Source organism: Peromyscus californicus, unplaced genomic scaffold, assembly GCF_007827085.1.
Source record: "Peromyscus californicus insignis strain IS unplaced genomic scaffold, ASM782708v3 Scaffold_20__1_contigs__length_68692818, whole genome shotgun sequence".
NCBI classification, from domain to species: Eukaryota; Metazoa; Chordata; class Mammalia; order Rodentia; family Cricetidae; genus Peromyscus; species Peromyscus californicus.
Genome location: NW_026294503.1, coordinates 54,341,731 through 54,358,807, shown reverse-complemented (window position 1 = coordinate 54,358,807; position 17,077 = coordinate 54,341,731). Strand labels below are relative to the sequence as shown.

Genomic DNA, 17,077 nt, shown 5'->3' with positions numbered 1-17,077 from the left:
ATTTTCTCAATTGAGGTTTCCCTCCTTTCAGATAACTCTAGCTTGGGTCAAGTTGACATAAAACTAACCAGTACACTCACTCTCTGAAACTGTAAACCTCCAATAAAGTCTTTCTTCTATAGATTGACTTGGTCATGGTGTCTCTTCATAGCAATAAAACAGTAACTAAGTCTTCATCTTCTATTTTTCATTCCAAGGACAAAAATCTTGTTTTATTACATAAAATTGATCCTTATCTAAAGTACCTCTTTTTTTAAAACACTTTTTACAAAAAAATATGAACTCATACTTACATCCTTCTCAATAATTCCCTTGTACACATTTACTATTTCTTTCCCTAAATAAGAATCAAATCCAAATAGCATACATGGCACGTTATAGCAAATTAAGATTACCTATACACATACTTTTAATCACCAAGCTTTTTTCCTGTTGCAAGTCTCAAGCAAACTTTTTCTCCCCTTGGACTTTTCTGTCTTTTTTTTTTTTTTCTCCCTGTGGTTAGAAAAAGAAAAAAAAACATTTTAACAAGAGCCATGGGCACATTATCAAAATGATCTGGATGTGAGGGCATACTCCTTGAAAACAAGGCAGAAAAGAAAGCACACTCAGAGCCCAAACTCTCCACGTTAGCCCTGGAACTGCAGTTTGAGACAACAAAAGATATTTAGCAGAGTCTTTTAATCCTCTGCAAAAGTCATGCACGATATTACTTCATGTTTTCTTTTCCGTCTCTTCTTCCTACGTTTCCCTGCATGTGTAGCATTGATCTGCCTCTAGAATCTTCTGTCCTTTCAAACCTCAATCTTGTGTAACTTTTTACTGTGTTTGGCCAGCTGTTCGTTACTAAGTGTAGCTTTACCATCCCATGTCCCAGTCACTCTTTGGTATTTAAGCCCAAATACTCCTTCATCTGATCTTTTAGCCTTTCTAGAAACACTGTAGGCCCTTCTTTTCCTTACTGTATATTAAAGGTTTTATCTGTAGTCTAGGAGTACTGGTTTTCCAATCCCTCTTATGGCCAAGTTTCAAAGATCCCTCATGTGGCCTCGATGAACCTCACTGTTATTATTCCAGGTGTGTTGTTGATTGAGTTTTTCTTTTTTAAATCTCTTTTCATCACACCCTACTCAGCCACAGCACTCCTTTTTTATCGTTAATTTTTGTGGTTTTTTTTTTTTTTAGGGGGAGATGTTAGATTTATGTGTATGAGTATTTTGCCAGCATGTATGTATGTGTACCATGTGGGCTTTGTACCTTCAGATTCAGAAAAGGATGTCAGAGCCCCTGGAACTGAAATTCACAGGTGGTATTGAGACACCATGTGGGTGCTGAGGACCAAATCCAGGTCATCTGCAAGACCAAAATGCTTTTAGCTGCTGAGCCATTTCTCCAGCCCCCAAAAGATTGTGACCTCCACTTGAACAGGGATCTTGTCTTTGTGTTTTGCCTACATGTAAGTATGTGCAGACAGCCCTTCTTACCATCCCCTCTGTTGACCAGAGAAGGCAATACTCAATGCTGACATTAGGGGCTGGAGAGATGGCTCAGTGGTTAAGAGCACTGATTGTTCTTCCAGAGGACCAGGGTTCAATTCCCTGCCTACATGGCAGCTTACAACTGTCTGTAACTCCAGTGCAGGGAAAACACCAATGCACATGAAATATAATAAATAAATTTTTTTTAAATACTGACATTAACTCAGGTCAGGTACAAAGTTGGGGCCCAAGGTATTGATCCAATTGACCAGACATCGCATATGGATGTTCTATCAAAAGCCTTAGTTCCCTTTATGAATTTAAGACCTCTGAACTGGGAAGGGGGATGTTGACAATACTTTTCTTTTCCCACCCAGGAGAATATTGCTGAATGAGAACATCAGTTGAAGAGATTCCTTTGTTGAGAAGGAAAGACTTGGGTAGCCTGTTACTGTTTGAGGTTCACTCTTAATTTAGAGATGGCGGGATAAAGAGCACCTGGTACCGGAGCTGGCCATTCAGAACTGGAGCTCCCAACACAGATGAAAAGAGAGGTGATCAAGAGGACCCCACTTACAAGGAGCGCTTTCTATTCTGTTTACTTTATTGCTGTTGTTTCAGAGAAAAGAGGGCCCCAGGTTCCTTTCTCCAGCAAAGATCATAAGCATCTCCTCCACACTCTTGGTCTTTTATCATTAACATATTCTATAAGTTCACCTACCTAGTGTGCTAGGTAATTTTTGTCAACTTGACACAAACCTACCTATATCTGAGAAGAGGCAATCTTAAGAAAATGCCTGCATAAGATTGCTCTATAGGCAAGCCTATATGGTATTGTCTTAATGACTGATGTGGAAGGACCTATGATCTCTGTGAGTGATGCCATCCCAGGACTGGTGGTCCTGGGTAGTGTAAGAAAGCAGACCAAGTAAGCCATGAGGAGCAACACTCCTTCCGGGACTCTGCTTCAGTTCCCACTTCCAGAGTCCTGCCCTGCTTGAGTTCCTGCTCTGCCCTCCCTCATGATGAAGTATAAACCTGAGAGCTGTAAGCTGAAATAAACCCTTTCCTCCCCAAGTTGCTTTTGGTCATGGTGTTTTATACAGCTGTCGAAACCCTAAGACACCCAGTCTTAACCTGTTATCTCTTTTCCACTTTTGTTCTAATCCTGGAGCATGTGCTTTAGATGACATTTTATTCTTATTGGTCTCAGATCTTTTATCCTTCTGCTTACCCAGAAAGGGGGCCTGGTTTCCCACCCTTATCTTGGACTGGGATGCCTTGATCAGAGGCTCAACCGCCTCTCTCTCTTTTCCCATAGTGAAGACCTCGAAAAACATCAGAGTTCATGTTTAACTTCTGGAGTTTTTATGGACACCCTCATATCACCTGAATGAACTCTATGCAAACCGCTTTTTTCCTCACAGGAAACTGGAGCTGCAGATCGGGAGTCCACACTTGCATCCCACTGGGTTTAACATTTCAGTCACACTCACACAACCTCCAGGGTGTCCCAGCCACCAAAGCAGGATTAACACATCCAAATTTTGTTGTTCTACGTCTCTTGGTTCAGAAGCTGTCTTCTCAGAACCTCAAAATTCACCCTAATGGACTAAACGGGGAACACCAGACAACCATTTCTCCCTTTCCCAAGTCCTCCCTGGAGTTACTTAAACACACACACACACACACACACACACACACACACACACACACACACACACTCACACACACACACACACACAACTGCGCACACACTGGAGGTTTCCTGTGCTCCCCCTGGACCTTTGGTTTTCCACTTTGAAGAGCCTGTGACTGACATCTCAGCCACATTCTCACTCTCTAAAAAAGAAAAAAAAAATGCCCCAACCACATGACAGTACTCTATAGTCCAATTTTCTTACCTTAGTTTGGGCACGGAAGTTACCAGGTTGCCACCATGCTCATTTGAGGCCCTTATCTCGACAATGCCGATTTGTTTTCCAATTTGGGTTTCCATTAGTTCAGGAGCTTGGGAGTGTATCCATATCCAGAGCCACTGCAACAAGGCAGCAGGATGCACCTCCCAGGATGGCAATCAGTTCCCAGGACCTTTGGTCACAGAGAAAGAGCCTCTCACATTGGGTGCCAGGCTTTTAGAAATAGGTCTGGGGGTCCCAAGAAGGTGATCATACAATCCAAAGTGTGTCAGTGGGGCAAAAAGTTTCACTTCTGCATATGGGTACACAGCTGGGCCAGATCAAGCGGGCAAGCACACCCAGCAGAGGTCCAGCTGGACTCTCATTCCTAACACAAAGGGGTAAGAGCATGGCCTCACACTCCTACTAATTCCAAACAACACAGCTGAAAAGCAAAGTACAGCCTTAAGCACATGCTGATTTCAAGGGGTGTTGCCTCTCTCTGCCCAGCCATCTTTAATAACCCAAGGAGTTCATCCAAACACCAGATTTGATTCTTGACCCGAGTAAACCGCAGAACAGAGCCCATCAGGACATCCTTCCCAGGACTTTGGAAACAAATGTGATCTGGCTGAAGACCGGCCCCAGCCTCAGGCAGTATGGGGCAAGTCTGACACCTGGACTGAGCATCCAGCAGCCGCTCTGAGGAAACTTCAGACCTTGTCCGTGCCTTGCTGGGCTCTCTCATCCTCGAGAATGCTTCTGGCCCTTTCCTGTTGATCCTGCATATCTTTGTATCATTAAAAAGGTTCAAACTGGTTTCTGTTCCTTACCATGGATATTCTTATATATCTAATGATGGTAAGAAAGTCATTCCAAACTCAGGTGCATCCGTAAGATACCCCTTCCCCCACTGTTGTTCCTGGAAAGCTTTAGCAAATAAGTTTTTATGTGCTTGAATCCAGAAACTAATAGATTTAGCTACAGGCCAGTAATAACCCTGAACAGGTGACATTCGAACAGTCACAAGTAAGACTATTTGGTGGCAGACACTTGTTTGGGCAGCCTGGTCATCCCTTGTGCTCTGAGGAGCCTGGCCTTTCACACAGAAGCCTCTCTGTGGGCCAATCTCATGGTAGCATTAAGAGAACATGGCCTCCTAGTGGGAGCCTGTACCTTCTTTTCTGGTCAGTTCAGCTGGTAGAGGTTTTTCATCCCACCCTCCCATTCCATAAACAGAGGCATATAACGCCTGCCAGGATCAATAAGTATGGAATAAGGACCATGCTTTGGCCTATGGCCCTAGTTTGCCTTATTCAAGTGTTCAAATTCAATGTCAAAAAGAACCAATATGAATATATAAGCAATTCCATTTTATTGGAGGGTGAAGGAGGGAGGGGATAAATTTGATGGAGGGGGATTTGGGTTGAGTTGGGGAAGGCAAGAAGTCCAGAAGGCTTCTATATTTATATACAAATATATGCTTTATTTCATTTCTCTTTTCTCAGGAATGGAGGCGCCCATGGGGTTTGTTGGAAAAAGGATCAAAAGTGGTGTATCGGTGGTAGTTCATGGATCCGCTGTAACGTGAGGAGTCATGCACAGGGTAAGTCCTAAACTTCAGGATATCTATGAGTTGCTGGACACGTTGGGCAAAGGAAAGTGTCGTGTAGTATTTCGTGTCATGTGTACCGTAAGTATAGGATACGGGATGGGCTGGGGTTGGGGGTGGAGGTAGGGGTTTGAGTGATGAGTGGCCTTGGCCTAAAGATGGTCGATGTAGCAGAGGCCGGGGTGGTCGTGGCCGAGGTGGCATATGCTCGTAATACCAAGGAGGGCGGAAAGAAGAAGAATGGAAAGTGACCGGTGGGTGAGTAGTAGGCTGGTGAGGGGTGGCTGGCTGAATCAAGTGCAGGGCGGTAGGGCCGATCTTGGAAGCAATCCAATCCAGGTAGTCCCAGGTGGCTGTGTAGACTCCAGGACGCTTAGCACGGGCACAGCCTACCCCCCAGCTCGTGATCCCCACGACCACAAAGGGGCTGTTGACGTTGTCTCTGCACATGAGAGGCCCACCACTGTCCCCCTGTCCAGAAGGACAGAGGGGTCACTTTCAGCCTGAGCCACTCCCCCTTCCCAGAAGGGTCATGGGGCTGTGGGAGAACAATGTCTGTAGCCACATAATTTTCCTGCTGCCTTAGATGCAACTGGTAAAGTTAGAACTACCAATATCCAGTGGAATGTGAAGGGCAAGGCCTGAGATGCCTTTCGATAAGAGGAGCTCACATGTACATGCATGTGGCTTTCTGCATTCATGAACACTGTGGCCTTGGGTACTTTGTGTTCTGGGGAAGAGGAAAACATTATCTTCCAGGACTGGGCTTGGGCAATGCATTCTGAGTGCTTATGCTGGGATCAGATGCTAAAGTGTGATCACTGGTTCTCAGTAGGGACAGATGGTAGATATCATCCCCATCTTAGCTGTGATGGTCAATGTTAAGAAGAAGGTATCAGGGGAGGAGTCACTCAAGTGGGCCCTTGGGTAAGGGGAGGAGAGGATGGAGATCAGGGACCTAAAATGAGGTTTTCTCGGGGGCAGGGGGGCTAGGATCCCTAGAGGAACCCAGGGGTCTGGGCACCAGAAGAAAGTTACCTGACACGTGTCAATCTTGCCTTCAGGATACCCTGCACACACATTAGTTGTTGTGACACGCCCATTGTACCACTGGGTTGAGTTACACAGGTCGAGGTCAATGAGATCCACACGTGCCTCCATCAGGATAGGTGATGGCCTGGGGGCTGCAGCCAGGCCACACAGTGGTCAGTGCTCACCAGGGATAGGAAGGAAGCCCTGCCTCCTCCCGCCCTGAACTTCCATCCATCCTACAGAATGCTGTGGTTAAACAAAGATCCCTCAGGCTCACCTCACACTCGAGGGGAGGAAATGCACAGTGAAAGGGCAAATGGGGGCAGAAGTAAAAGGATTTTGCCTGGAGGAAGAAAGGAAGGATAGATGATGTCTATATTAATGAGAGATGAGGGGTTGTGGAGGTTAGTTGTAGCTCTAACAAGCACACCTAGTATATGCCAAGTCTTACTGCTCCCACTGTGGATGAGGGACTGGAGCACCACCCACCTACAGCAAGAGTTTGGCCAGGATTGCCCCTCTCCACGCCATGACTGAGACACACCTTTCTTTCTCCACTGTGTGTCTAGAAGTCACCCCTCCCTGTTTTTAATCCTCCATTAGGACTCCTCCACCCAGCTTCAGACGGGATCCTCCCATGTGTCTCAGATCTGCCTTGAGGAGATTTTTAGAAGAGGAGAGCTGAGTCAGGGCCTCATTCGCTACCACAGACTCTATCGTGGGGTTTAGGAAAGACACAGTTACACTTCAGCTCATGCAACCAACATGCAACTGACTTAGACACCTCCTCAGAACCAGCACAGCTGTGCCCCGTCATCACATGCAGCCAGCAGCACCTCTGATAGCCCCCTCCCATAGCAGTGTGGGTTTGGATGTTATGTGCAGCACAGATGTGGTACACCCTGACACAAGGCACACACAAAACACAACCATGCAAGTGCCGGTGGTAAGACAGGAAATGCATGCAGTCTGTACATGCATGGAGTCCACACATGAAGGACTAAACATTCAGCAGGCAGGCTCTAGGGATCTGCCTAATACATGTTTCCTGAGCTTTGGATATTTAAAGGATTTTTTTGGTGGGGAGCTGGGGATGTTTTATTTTATTTTCTGTTTTCAATAGAACTTCCACTTTTCCTCATATCCAAGCATCAGTGAGAGGTTTGTACAAGCATTGTTTCCTGAGGTGGGAATGACACTAACTCGCTAGTCATTAAGATAACTTTTTAGGTCTATAGCTGAGGTCATAGTCTTAAAAGTCATGGACCTCACTGTGAAAAGCCAGGTGTTCTGAAACAGAATGTTCTCAATACCAGACAATTTAAATATGAGGGCTATCAGAACTCAGAAACCTGGGGAAAGGAACCATATCTAGGTACCTCTCCCAGCCCCAAATCAGAGGCAGAACCAAGCATACATAAACAAGCTATGGGAGTTTGGGGCCTGGGGACTTTTAAAGACTGAGGCCTTTATAGGAGGTATGTGTTAGCAAGACAAAAGTGAGAGATACCCTCACTAATTTAAGAGGATTCGAAGAACCAGAGACCAGCTACCCAAGGACCACAAGAACACAAACTGTGTATACAATCAGAGGGAAGGCAAGACAGAGCTGAATAATGTGTGTCCTCATGCTTAGGACACCACAGGCACCAGCGGATGGGATGAGGTACCCATCCCCAGCTCAAATAGCTACAGTCACATGCCAGCAAAGGCCAGTAAAAACTAAAGTAGCTAGGGTGAGACCCCCTTCCCTGAAGAACAGGACAGGTAGTAAACCTCTAAAGCAGTAGTTCTCAGCCTTCCTAATGCTGCGACCCTTTAACACAGTTCCCCGTGTTGTGGTGACCTCGACCATACAATTATTTCATTGCTACGTCATAACTGTCATTTTGCTACTGTTATAAATGTAACAGTAATGTAAATATTTTCAGAATGTAATATTTTCAGAGATAGAGGTTTATTGGTGGGGTCGCGATCCATGGGTTGAGAATTGCTGCTTTAAAGAATTAGATCACCTCTAGGAAAAGAGGAAGAGTGAGGGGAGCAGGAATTCCAAATTTGAAAAAAAAAAAAGGCTGAGTTGTGCACCCCAAATGACTAAATTGCCTCGAACTAGACAGCCTAGCCTTTCCAACATCAAAGAAGAAACTGACTCGGCTAATTTCAGTCACATTTCCACATCCCTAATGTGACAATAAAAAGCTGTACAACCACTTAATGAGAAGATGAAAGGACTGTCCATGAGCAGGGAACAAGTTCTATTTAGTCTTGTCCCACTGACAGTACCCTGCTGCCTCTTGATGTGACTTAAGGATATGACATGTTACTTCTGGTACCAACAGTGGCCCTTGACTTTAAGGGTATGGGGAGGTTGTCTGGGAGTCAGGCTATGACTCTGGAGTCATTAATGACTCTAGAACATTTCCTGTACCCCTGTCAGCTTGTCTACTACAGAAGACATCTCTCTACTCACTCTGTGCCATGTGGGCCAGGTAACATTGGTGCATGAAAAGGTCTGAGCCAGGGAAAGCGCAGACACTTTGAATAAGGACAGAGGGCTAGAAAGGCACTTATATTCATCTTGAATGGCAAAAAAAAAATCTGCTAGACAATCCTAAGGGCCTTGAACTAACGACCCAAAGAAAATTATACCCACCACCTACATCCTTCCCAGTCTACATAGCGAACAGCAAGTAACTTGGAAGGATATGGTGAATCTTGGTGCTATGACTATCCAGGGAAGAAAATATGCCCAGGGACCTGCTGCTGTTGGTGAATTAAGACATCCCTGAGACCACAGAAGTTAGAGATGCTCAACCCCGGAGGCCAGTCCTTCCATGCAATAGTGAGGAAAACACCATGGTAACAAAGCCATATCCAGAGGTCTTTTGCAAATACTGCTTCAGTTTAAGTTTCCAATGCCCAAAGTCTAGCAATTGGGCCTCCAGTTGATAGACTCACACAGCTTTGTTACATTCTAAAGTATGTCAAGGTTCTACTTGTACCTGCCATTCAGCCTTTCCATAGGTAGGCTATTGCCAGTCATGCCCTCAGACAATCCGGACTCAGCTTCTCTCACACTGAACTCTCTGGTTATGAAAGGGCCTATGGGAGGCTCTATTCATGATTCCATGAGAACTGAAACAGCTCAGCCATGCATCAACACATGACCCCTGCCATGAAAAGACTGCAAGGAAAATGGGCACCAGTGCCCACCAAGGGGCTCCCACCTATACTCACCCTTGTCTTTTATGTATCCCCACCCAGTCACGTAGCAGGTCTGGGGAATTTTGGGAGGACCAGCCTTAAAATGAGGTAGGCAGCCAGGCCCGACGTAGCCCCCACAGGAAACTGGAGGAGTGATCTTCAAGAGAGCAATGTCGTTCCCCTCTGTCACAATGTTGTATTTTTCATGGATGACAATTTTCTGCACGTATCTCTCCTGCAGAGGCTCTTTCACTGGCTTGTTTCTTCCATATTCAATTTCCTGTGCTCCAAAAACCAGTCTCCAGTCATAGACTTTTCTGTGGGCACAAAGGTAAGCCAGTCGTTCTCATTTATAGGCTGGCTAGACAAAAGCCTGTGGTGAGAATGCCCCTCAGAGCCCTGTCAGAATCTGGTTACCATGTGGCCCCAGAGCTCCACAGAGGTCCTGGGCATAGCCCCTGGGGAATGTCCCTTTCCATTAAGAGTACTCTGCAGACCTCCCTCTTTTGTGTCCCACACGTACTTTTTGTTATCGAAGCAGTGAGCAGCTGTAAGCACCCAGTGGGAGTTCAGTAGGCTGCCTCCACAGGCGTGGTACCTGCGGCTGTTATGGGGCATGAAGATCTGTAGGCTGACCATCCAGGGCCAGGCCCCACGCTGCGCATTCTGCCCGCCAACAATCCGGATACCTGCTTGTGGATTCTGCCTGAATCGTAACCCACAGGGGCCACTGAGGAGAGACCAGGACACTGCTCAAACCAAGAAGAGGCATCCAGTCTTTGTACCTCACCTGGGGGGAGGCAGGGACATAGGGTTGGGAAAGATGGGGAGGAACTTCTGAGAAAAAGGGTAATCAAGGGAGGGTATGTAGGAGGCCACAGTCTCCAGGAAATATCTATACAGGCCCTAAAGCTATTGAGGGATCCCAGGACACAGTGGTAGTTCAAAGTGCTATGGAGGCAGAGGGGTGTAATTGTTTTCCAGGACCAATCTTGGATGGGAGACTCAAGCAAGTGTCACGTGATTAAGGAGGTCTTAGGGCTATAGCACCAGGTCTGGAGAAAGCAGCTGCAAGCTGACACAGTGGCTCACAAGCATTGGGGTCACTCTAGACGCAGGGGGACTCCTGAGTGGGAAGCTCTGGGAACTGCGTCACCGGGGACAGGCTACGGATAGTTTTTGAGCTATTTGCATTGTGGTCCACTAGGAGTGAGTCCTCAGGTAGACCGCGGTGCAACGGCATACAATGCCTTTGGGGCCATGCATGGGTGATTTACCTCGGTTGTCCATAGAACAGCGGCTCCTAAAGTTTAGGACCCACTGCTTGAGAGGCAATGAAGCCAGTTACTGGAGAAGCAGTAGGAAGAGAGAGAGGGAGAAGGGATCTCTTTCTCTGGGAAACCATGGGCAGCTGGAAACCTAATGATTCTGGGATCGTGGTTCTGGAAGCAGGAAGGGTCTGAATTGGGGGTGCGGGTCACAGGAACTGAGAGTCTGCTATGGCTCAGCTTACTACTGATCCCAGCACTGGGCAAAGGGAGTCTAGGTGGGACCTATTATTCCTAAGATGCCCTAACCCCCACCAAGTTTCCCCCAACACTTACTCACACGTGTAGTTATTTCTGGCAAACGCGGACATTGCCAAGACCAGCACAACGACAGTTGGCAGCATCTCTACCATACTCCTGCCCTAACCTGGCCTGCAAGCTGTGACCTCACAAAGCTCCACAGCCTTCTGGCCAATCAGCAAGATGATCTCCCACCCCCACCTCAGCAGTTAGACCAGGCAGGCCTCCTTGATTAACTGATTCGTGCTGAGGTGACATCCCAACTTCCTGCGTAAACTCTCCTGACCTTGGGGTGGTGAGGGACTCTTGTACAACCCACTTGCTCTGTCCCAAGACCTTCATTCATCCCACGTCTCCTGAAGTCTCACTTTATGAATGTTCAGGATGTGCTCTTTGGGGGCTGAAACCACTACACTACAGAGTCGTGGACTGAAGAGCAGCTTGGCCCTCCTGTAATGAGGTAGTACAGTGTGTTCACAGCTAAAAAGAAGTCAGGTTCCACTGACTGAGAGATCCTTGGTACGTGGTGGGGATGGGAGAAGTATATGTCATCAGAACACTTTCAAATAGCCATTTTGAATTTTCTTGACTTATGACTTCAAAGCCCACCTTCCTGTCCATTGCTGAGCATCACAACGTTTCCCGGAGGTCTCCAGCTCTCTTCTTTTGAACCTAAGTGCAGCCACATGTGATCATTGCCTATACCTGCCCCGCAGGAATTTTCATCACAGCTATCTGCCTATCATCGAGTGTTCTTTTTAATTGTCAAAAGATAGTATGACATGAGCAACACATACTATGATATTCCACTGTCCCTGCAACGATGTCACAAGGCCTTGTCTCCTCTGAGTGTAAGTCCCCACCAGCGTGCCATAGGATAGAAAGGTTACATCTCCTCTAAGGGGTGTCACAAGATGCCACCTCTCCTACCCAACAAGACATTTTTTTTTTTTTGAGACAGGGTTTCTCTGTGTAGCTTTGCGCCTTTCCTGGAACTCACTCTGTAGCCCAGGCTGGCCTCGAACTCACAAATAAATATCCGCCTGCCTCTGCCTCCCAAGTGCTGGGACTAAAGGCATGTGCCACCACCGCCCAGCTCACCAAGACATTTTTATCTCCTCCTGTATGTTCAGTTCTTGGACTATGGGATGATCTTGATTTCTCCAGGTCTCTTCTCTAACTAAATGTCATACTTTCTTATATAACTTTTTAGGACGTCACATCTCCCTAAGCTAGCCATAAAGCCTTGAATATCTTACCCGAGCATCAGAAAGCTATGGTTTCCTCTCCCCAATGTGAAAACAACTCTTCTTTTCCACATCAGGGCCCAAGGTCTTATTTCTTCCATGAGTGGCACCTTGTCACATGTTCTCTACCAAAATCAAGAGATCTTACATCCTCTAGCTGAATATTGGAAGAGTGTACCTTAACTGTTCTCAACTCCATAATGAAGTTTCAGAAGTATTCATTTCCCCTACCAACAAGTCTCCTCTCCCCGAGTTCAGGCTCATCTCCTACCTAAATGTCATATGCTTTCCCCTCCTCTCCAAGAATATCTCAAAGTCTTCTCTACTCTGTCCAAAGTTCTCATCTCAACTTCATGTCTGCCTATCTCAAGATCCTATCCCCACTGCCTATAAGTCACAAAATTCCATATCTTCTATTTGAGTGCAAGAAGGTCTTACGTACCCTACCAGAGTATCAGATCACAGGGTATCAGGGCATCCAGTCTTTATCTGACAATCAGGACTCATCTCTTTGGGCATGCATCCGGAGCAGTGGTTCTCAACCTGTGAGTCACAACCCCTTTAGGATCGCATATCAGATATCCTGTATATCAGATATTTACATTACGATTCCTACCAGTAGCAAAATAATAGTTATGAAGTAGCAACAAAGTAATTTTGTGGTTAGGGGTCACCACAACGTGAGGAACTATATTAAAGGGTCACACACAGCATTAAGAAGGTTGAAAACCACTGATCTGGAGGTTCATCTTTTCTCTGTGAGTAACCAGAAGGTCTCACCTCTTGAGCTAGAAACATATCTCCTCTACTAGAATACAACAAAGTATTATCTTTCCTACCTCAACACCAAGTATTCTCATCTCCTTTGCTAAATAATCAGAGTATCCCCACCCCCACCCCTCCTTTAGGGCTGTGTTCTAAAGTCTCAACTTATTAGCCTTGATGCTTTTTTAAAAATTATTCTTTTTGTTTAAAATTTTTTATTTTTACTTATGTGTATCTGTCTATGTGACTATATGCTGTGTGTGTATGGGCACCATGAGGCCAGAAGAGGGCTTATCTGTCTATGTGACTATATGCTGTGTGTGTATGGGCACCCTGAAGCCAGAAGAGTGCTTATCTGTCTATATGACTATATGCTGTGTGTACAGGTACTGTGAGGCCAGAAGAGGGCACTGGATCCACCAGAACTGGAGTTACAGGCAGTTATGAACTGCCAACATGGGAACTGGGACTCCAACTCAGGTCCTTTGGAAGAGCAACAAGCACACTTAATCACTGAGCCATCTCTCCATCCCAGCTCTGATGTTTAAGAGCCATGAGTGCCTACTCTCCCTCCAGGTCAGATGTCCCAGGTCAGGACATCTCACCTTTTTTTACCAGGAATTGAGGAGACCTCATTTCCACTGTCTGAGTGGCAGATAATCTCATTACTGAGATAAGAGTTAAATCACCTGCTTCTCTCCTTATAGTCTAATGAGAGGTCATTTATTTCCCCTAAATAAAAGTGAGATCTCAGCTTCCAAAGTCAGTCAGTAGAACATGGCCTCAGGGGCCTGAGAACCTCCTCCCTAATGCAAACAGCTCTCACCTAGAGGCTCTGCCCTGTCATAGCCTCTAAACTGGATTAAGAACAATGTGGCCTATGAGAAAGGACCTGAGTTCTAACATCTACTCTTTAACCACAGGAAGGAGTCTCCTTTCTCAGTAATATGCACCTGATCCCACACAACGGCCAATAGAACAGGGAAGGCATAAGAAATACATAACCGAATATACAAGATAGCTATAATCTCTGGCCATGATTAACTTTCCAAGATTCCTCATTAATCTGTAAGAATACTTAATTTCCAAATTTACATCTTTAGTGAAAATTTTAAACCAGTGCTCAGCCTTCAAAGAGTAAATACCTCAAATTCTTTTACATGACTGTAACTCTTTTGTAATTCTCATGTCATTTACATGACTCTCAAATTCTTTTTACATGCCTTCTACTTGTTAAGAACTAACAACAAGTTGTGACTTAAATATCCGTATGCTAGCAGAACCTCATGATGAAGGCTTATAGGCCCAGCTATTCAGGAGGCTGCAGCAAGGGGGGGATCACAGGTTCAAATCCTGCCTGGGCTACAGAATGAGTTCTAGGCCAGAAAGGGGGAGGGAGATTACAACTACTGGAGGACCATGAGATTTTTATCTCTGTATGGCATAAATCAGCCCCTCCTCTACCTGAACGGAAAAGGAGTACTTAAGTCAACTTCAGGGTTCTCAGCAATCTGGGAGCTCTCATCTGAATCACAAAAGTATGTTTCTTCTCTGCATCACGGTCCCACTTTCTCAACCTTAATGTCAGTAAGTCTCACCTTCCCTGTAGGAAGGTTAGATAGTCCTTTCCTCACCAACATGAGAGTTTATAGGTTAATAGGTTTCAGCTTAACCACTGAGTATTAGAAGGCCTCCCGTACTGTAAACGGGTGCCAGGTTTTACCTGAGAAGCATCCCCAAAGGCTTGGGAAATGGCCAAGAAGTGGGGAGCAGCCAGATGGATCAGCAGGGAAAGGTACCTACCACCAAGCCTGATGGTCCGAGTTCAATCCCAGGACCCCCATGGTGGTAGGAGAGAACCCACAGCCCCAAGTTGTCTTCTGACCCTCACACGTACAACACGCACACAAGCTCACACGCATACACACAAAATAACAAAAGTGCAATAATATGTTTTACAAACAAGAAATGACACCAGGCAGTGCTGGCACACGCCTTTGACCCCAGCACTCAGGAGGCAGAGGCAGGCAGATCTCTGAGATCGAGGCCAGCCTGGTCTACAGAGTGAGTTCCAGGACAGTCAGAGCTACAGAGAGAAACCCTGTCTCGAAAAATAAAACAAACAAAAGAATGAACTCATTAGTATAGCAGATAACAAATCAGTACAATAATAATAATAATAAAAGTTGTACAAATAAAAGGTTACTCAGGCATTTTAAAAGTATTTTAATGCGTATAAAGTTGCAAATATAACAAACACTTAGAAACTGTTTTTGCTTTGGGCCCACGAGTGTTTACTTTGGGTCAGACACCTGCCTGACTCTGCTCAGGGAGTGATACCAATGGATGTCTAAAAACGAGTGGTATCTATCCATCTCATCTCAGCCTCCAAGGCTGAAGGCACAAATAGTCACTGAGCCTTTATCGTGTGTGTGTGTGTGTGTGTGTGTGTGTGTGTGTGTGTGTATGTATGTGTGCGCGCGCGCGCGCTATATTCCTACGTGTATGAGAACTCGAATGCCCCAGTACATGTGTGAGTATCAGAGGACAATCTGGGGCACCAATCCTTGCCTTACCTTCTCGAAGAGTCTCTTTGCTGTTTGCCACTGTGTATGCTGGGGAACCGGCCAGCCAACAAGCTTCTGGGAACCTGCCCCTGCCTCCCATTTCTCATTCTAGAAGCATTGAGATTACAAGCACATGCTACCGCACCAGCTCTGCATGGGTTCTGGAGGTTGGAATTCAGATCTCTCCCTGCTTGCATGGCATAAACTTTACCCACGGACTCATCTTCCCAGCCTCTTGCTGTCAGTTTTATATTATCTAGCTCCAGGCATTTCGAGTATGACTTTAGGACACCAGACCTTCATCTGCTCCTTGAAGCCACTGGGCCACCTTCTTGCCCTGGGTAAAGAGGCCTGGGGCCTACCCCCGGCCCCCCAATTTCCTAACCAGCTCCTCCCTAGCCCCCACCCTTGACTCCGAGATAACTTCAGAGTCTGTCATCTGTGTTCATAATGCCTGAGCCTCTAACCTACTTGCCTCTCTGGAGCGCCTCCCTTCAGGCATGTTCCATCTCTTGATCCCTCCAAGATTGCTCCAACTTCTCGCTGAGTAGGAATCTGTCTGCCTGTTCACCTGACTGTGCTCCTGGCTAGACACCTGTCTCAATGCCACCAAGTGTGGGTTCCCTGCTATGTGATTGGCCAGTGATGACAGCTGGCCTGTAATGTGCCTGTAAACGTGCTCTTGAAGGTCAGGTCTGTGTTCAGGGCATGGCTTAGGGTACCAGAAAAAGGTAAACATCACAACCTTGAGAAGCTAGCGCTGGCCTTTGACGGGGGACAACCCAAGGTGAGAAGCACCAATTTCCTCTCATTTGAGACAGCACCGGGGGCTGCGAGGATCCAACCTGAACTCTGGAAAAAGCAGAACACGGGGAGTCCCCAGGAAGAAGGGATGGGGACCACAGCCACGGAGGGTGGTAAAGGGTGGGCAATCTAGGCAGGAAGCAGAAGTGAGCAGACGAGCCTTGAAGTGCCACCACAGTAGTCTAGGACTACAGGTCCTGATGCTGGAAGCATCATCAGGTAGGCCTGCGCCAGGCAAGAGAAAGTATAGGAAAGGTGAGCAGGGCATAAGGGGGCCTTCACTAGCTTCGTTTGCCATCTGGGGGTGCTGGGGACAGAAGGTAGGAATGGAGATAGAAACCACTGCATCAACCCTGAGGGAAGAGAGGCCAAACACGGTCAGCAGCCAAGGATCAGCACGGTGGAGAGGGACATGGAGTTTAAAATTCAAAGCAGATTTTATAAAACGACTAGACACTGGAAGGTTTCAAATCTTAGGTTTAAAAGTGGGGTGGCTGTACTGTCCAGTGGTAAAGTACCGGCCTGGGTTCCGTCCCCAGCACCAGAGGAAGAAAAAAAAAAGTGACGGTGATCTTGGAGGACCATGGGTCTAGAGGTGGTCACCCAGGGCTGCAGAGATGGCTCGGCCATTAAGAGCACTTGCCGCTCTTGCAGAGGATCGGAGTTTGGTCCTCGGCACCCACATCAGAGAGCTCACGACGGCCTAAATGCCAGCTGGCTTCCAAGGGCACCCTCACACAGGTGGCAGGCACTTACACAGACACAGACAGACATAAAAATGAATAGTTTTTTTTTTTTTAAATGCTACCCAGTGAGGTGTTAAACAGTCTGCAGAAAGCCTCAGCCAGGGTCTAGCAGTCTTAGGTCGGTCTTAACAGGAAGGTCTACAAGTAGGATTG

The 17,077-nt window shown here is 46.4% G+C and overlaps 1 protein-coding gene across 2 annotated transcripts; it reads right to left on the bottom strand.

The window, feature by feature from the left end:
• Positions 1-3,581: 3,581 nt before the first annotated feature.
• Acr (acrosin) lies at positions 3,582-17,073 on the bottom strand. Of its 2 annotated transcripts, none has more exons than XM_052748671.1 (5): positions 10,832-14,979; positions 9,751-9,957; positions 9,261-9,544; positions 6,027-6,172; positions 3,582-5,459 (listed from the first exon to the last, which is right to left on the bottom strand). In XM_052748671.1, exons 1-5 carry the CDS (start codon positions 10,906-10,908, stop codon positions 4,881-4,883), a joined length of 1,293 nt encoding a protein of 430 aa, XP_052604631.1. In that variant the 5' UTR covers positions 10,909-14,979; the 3' UTR covers positions 3,582-4,880. The 2 variants fall into 2 exon arrangements, with proteins under 2 accessions (XP_052604631.1, XP_052604632.1); XM_052748672.1 differs by having other exon boundaries at positions 5,248-5,430; positions 10,832-17,073.
• Between the last annotated feature and the right edge of the window lie 4 nt (positions 17,074-17,077).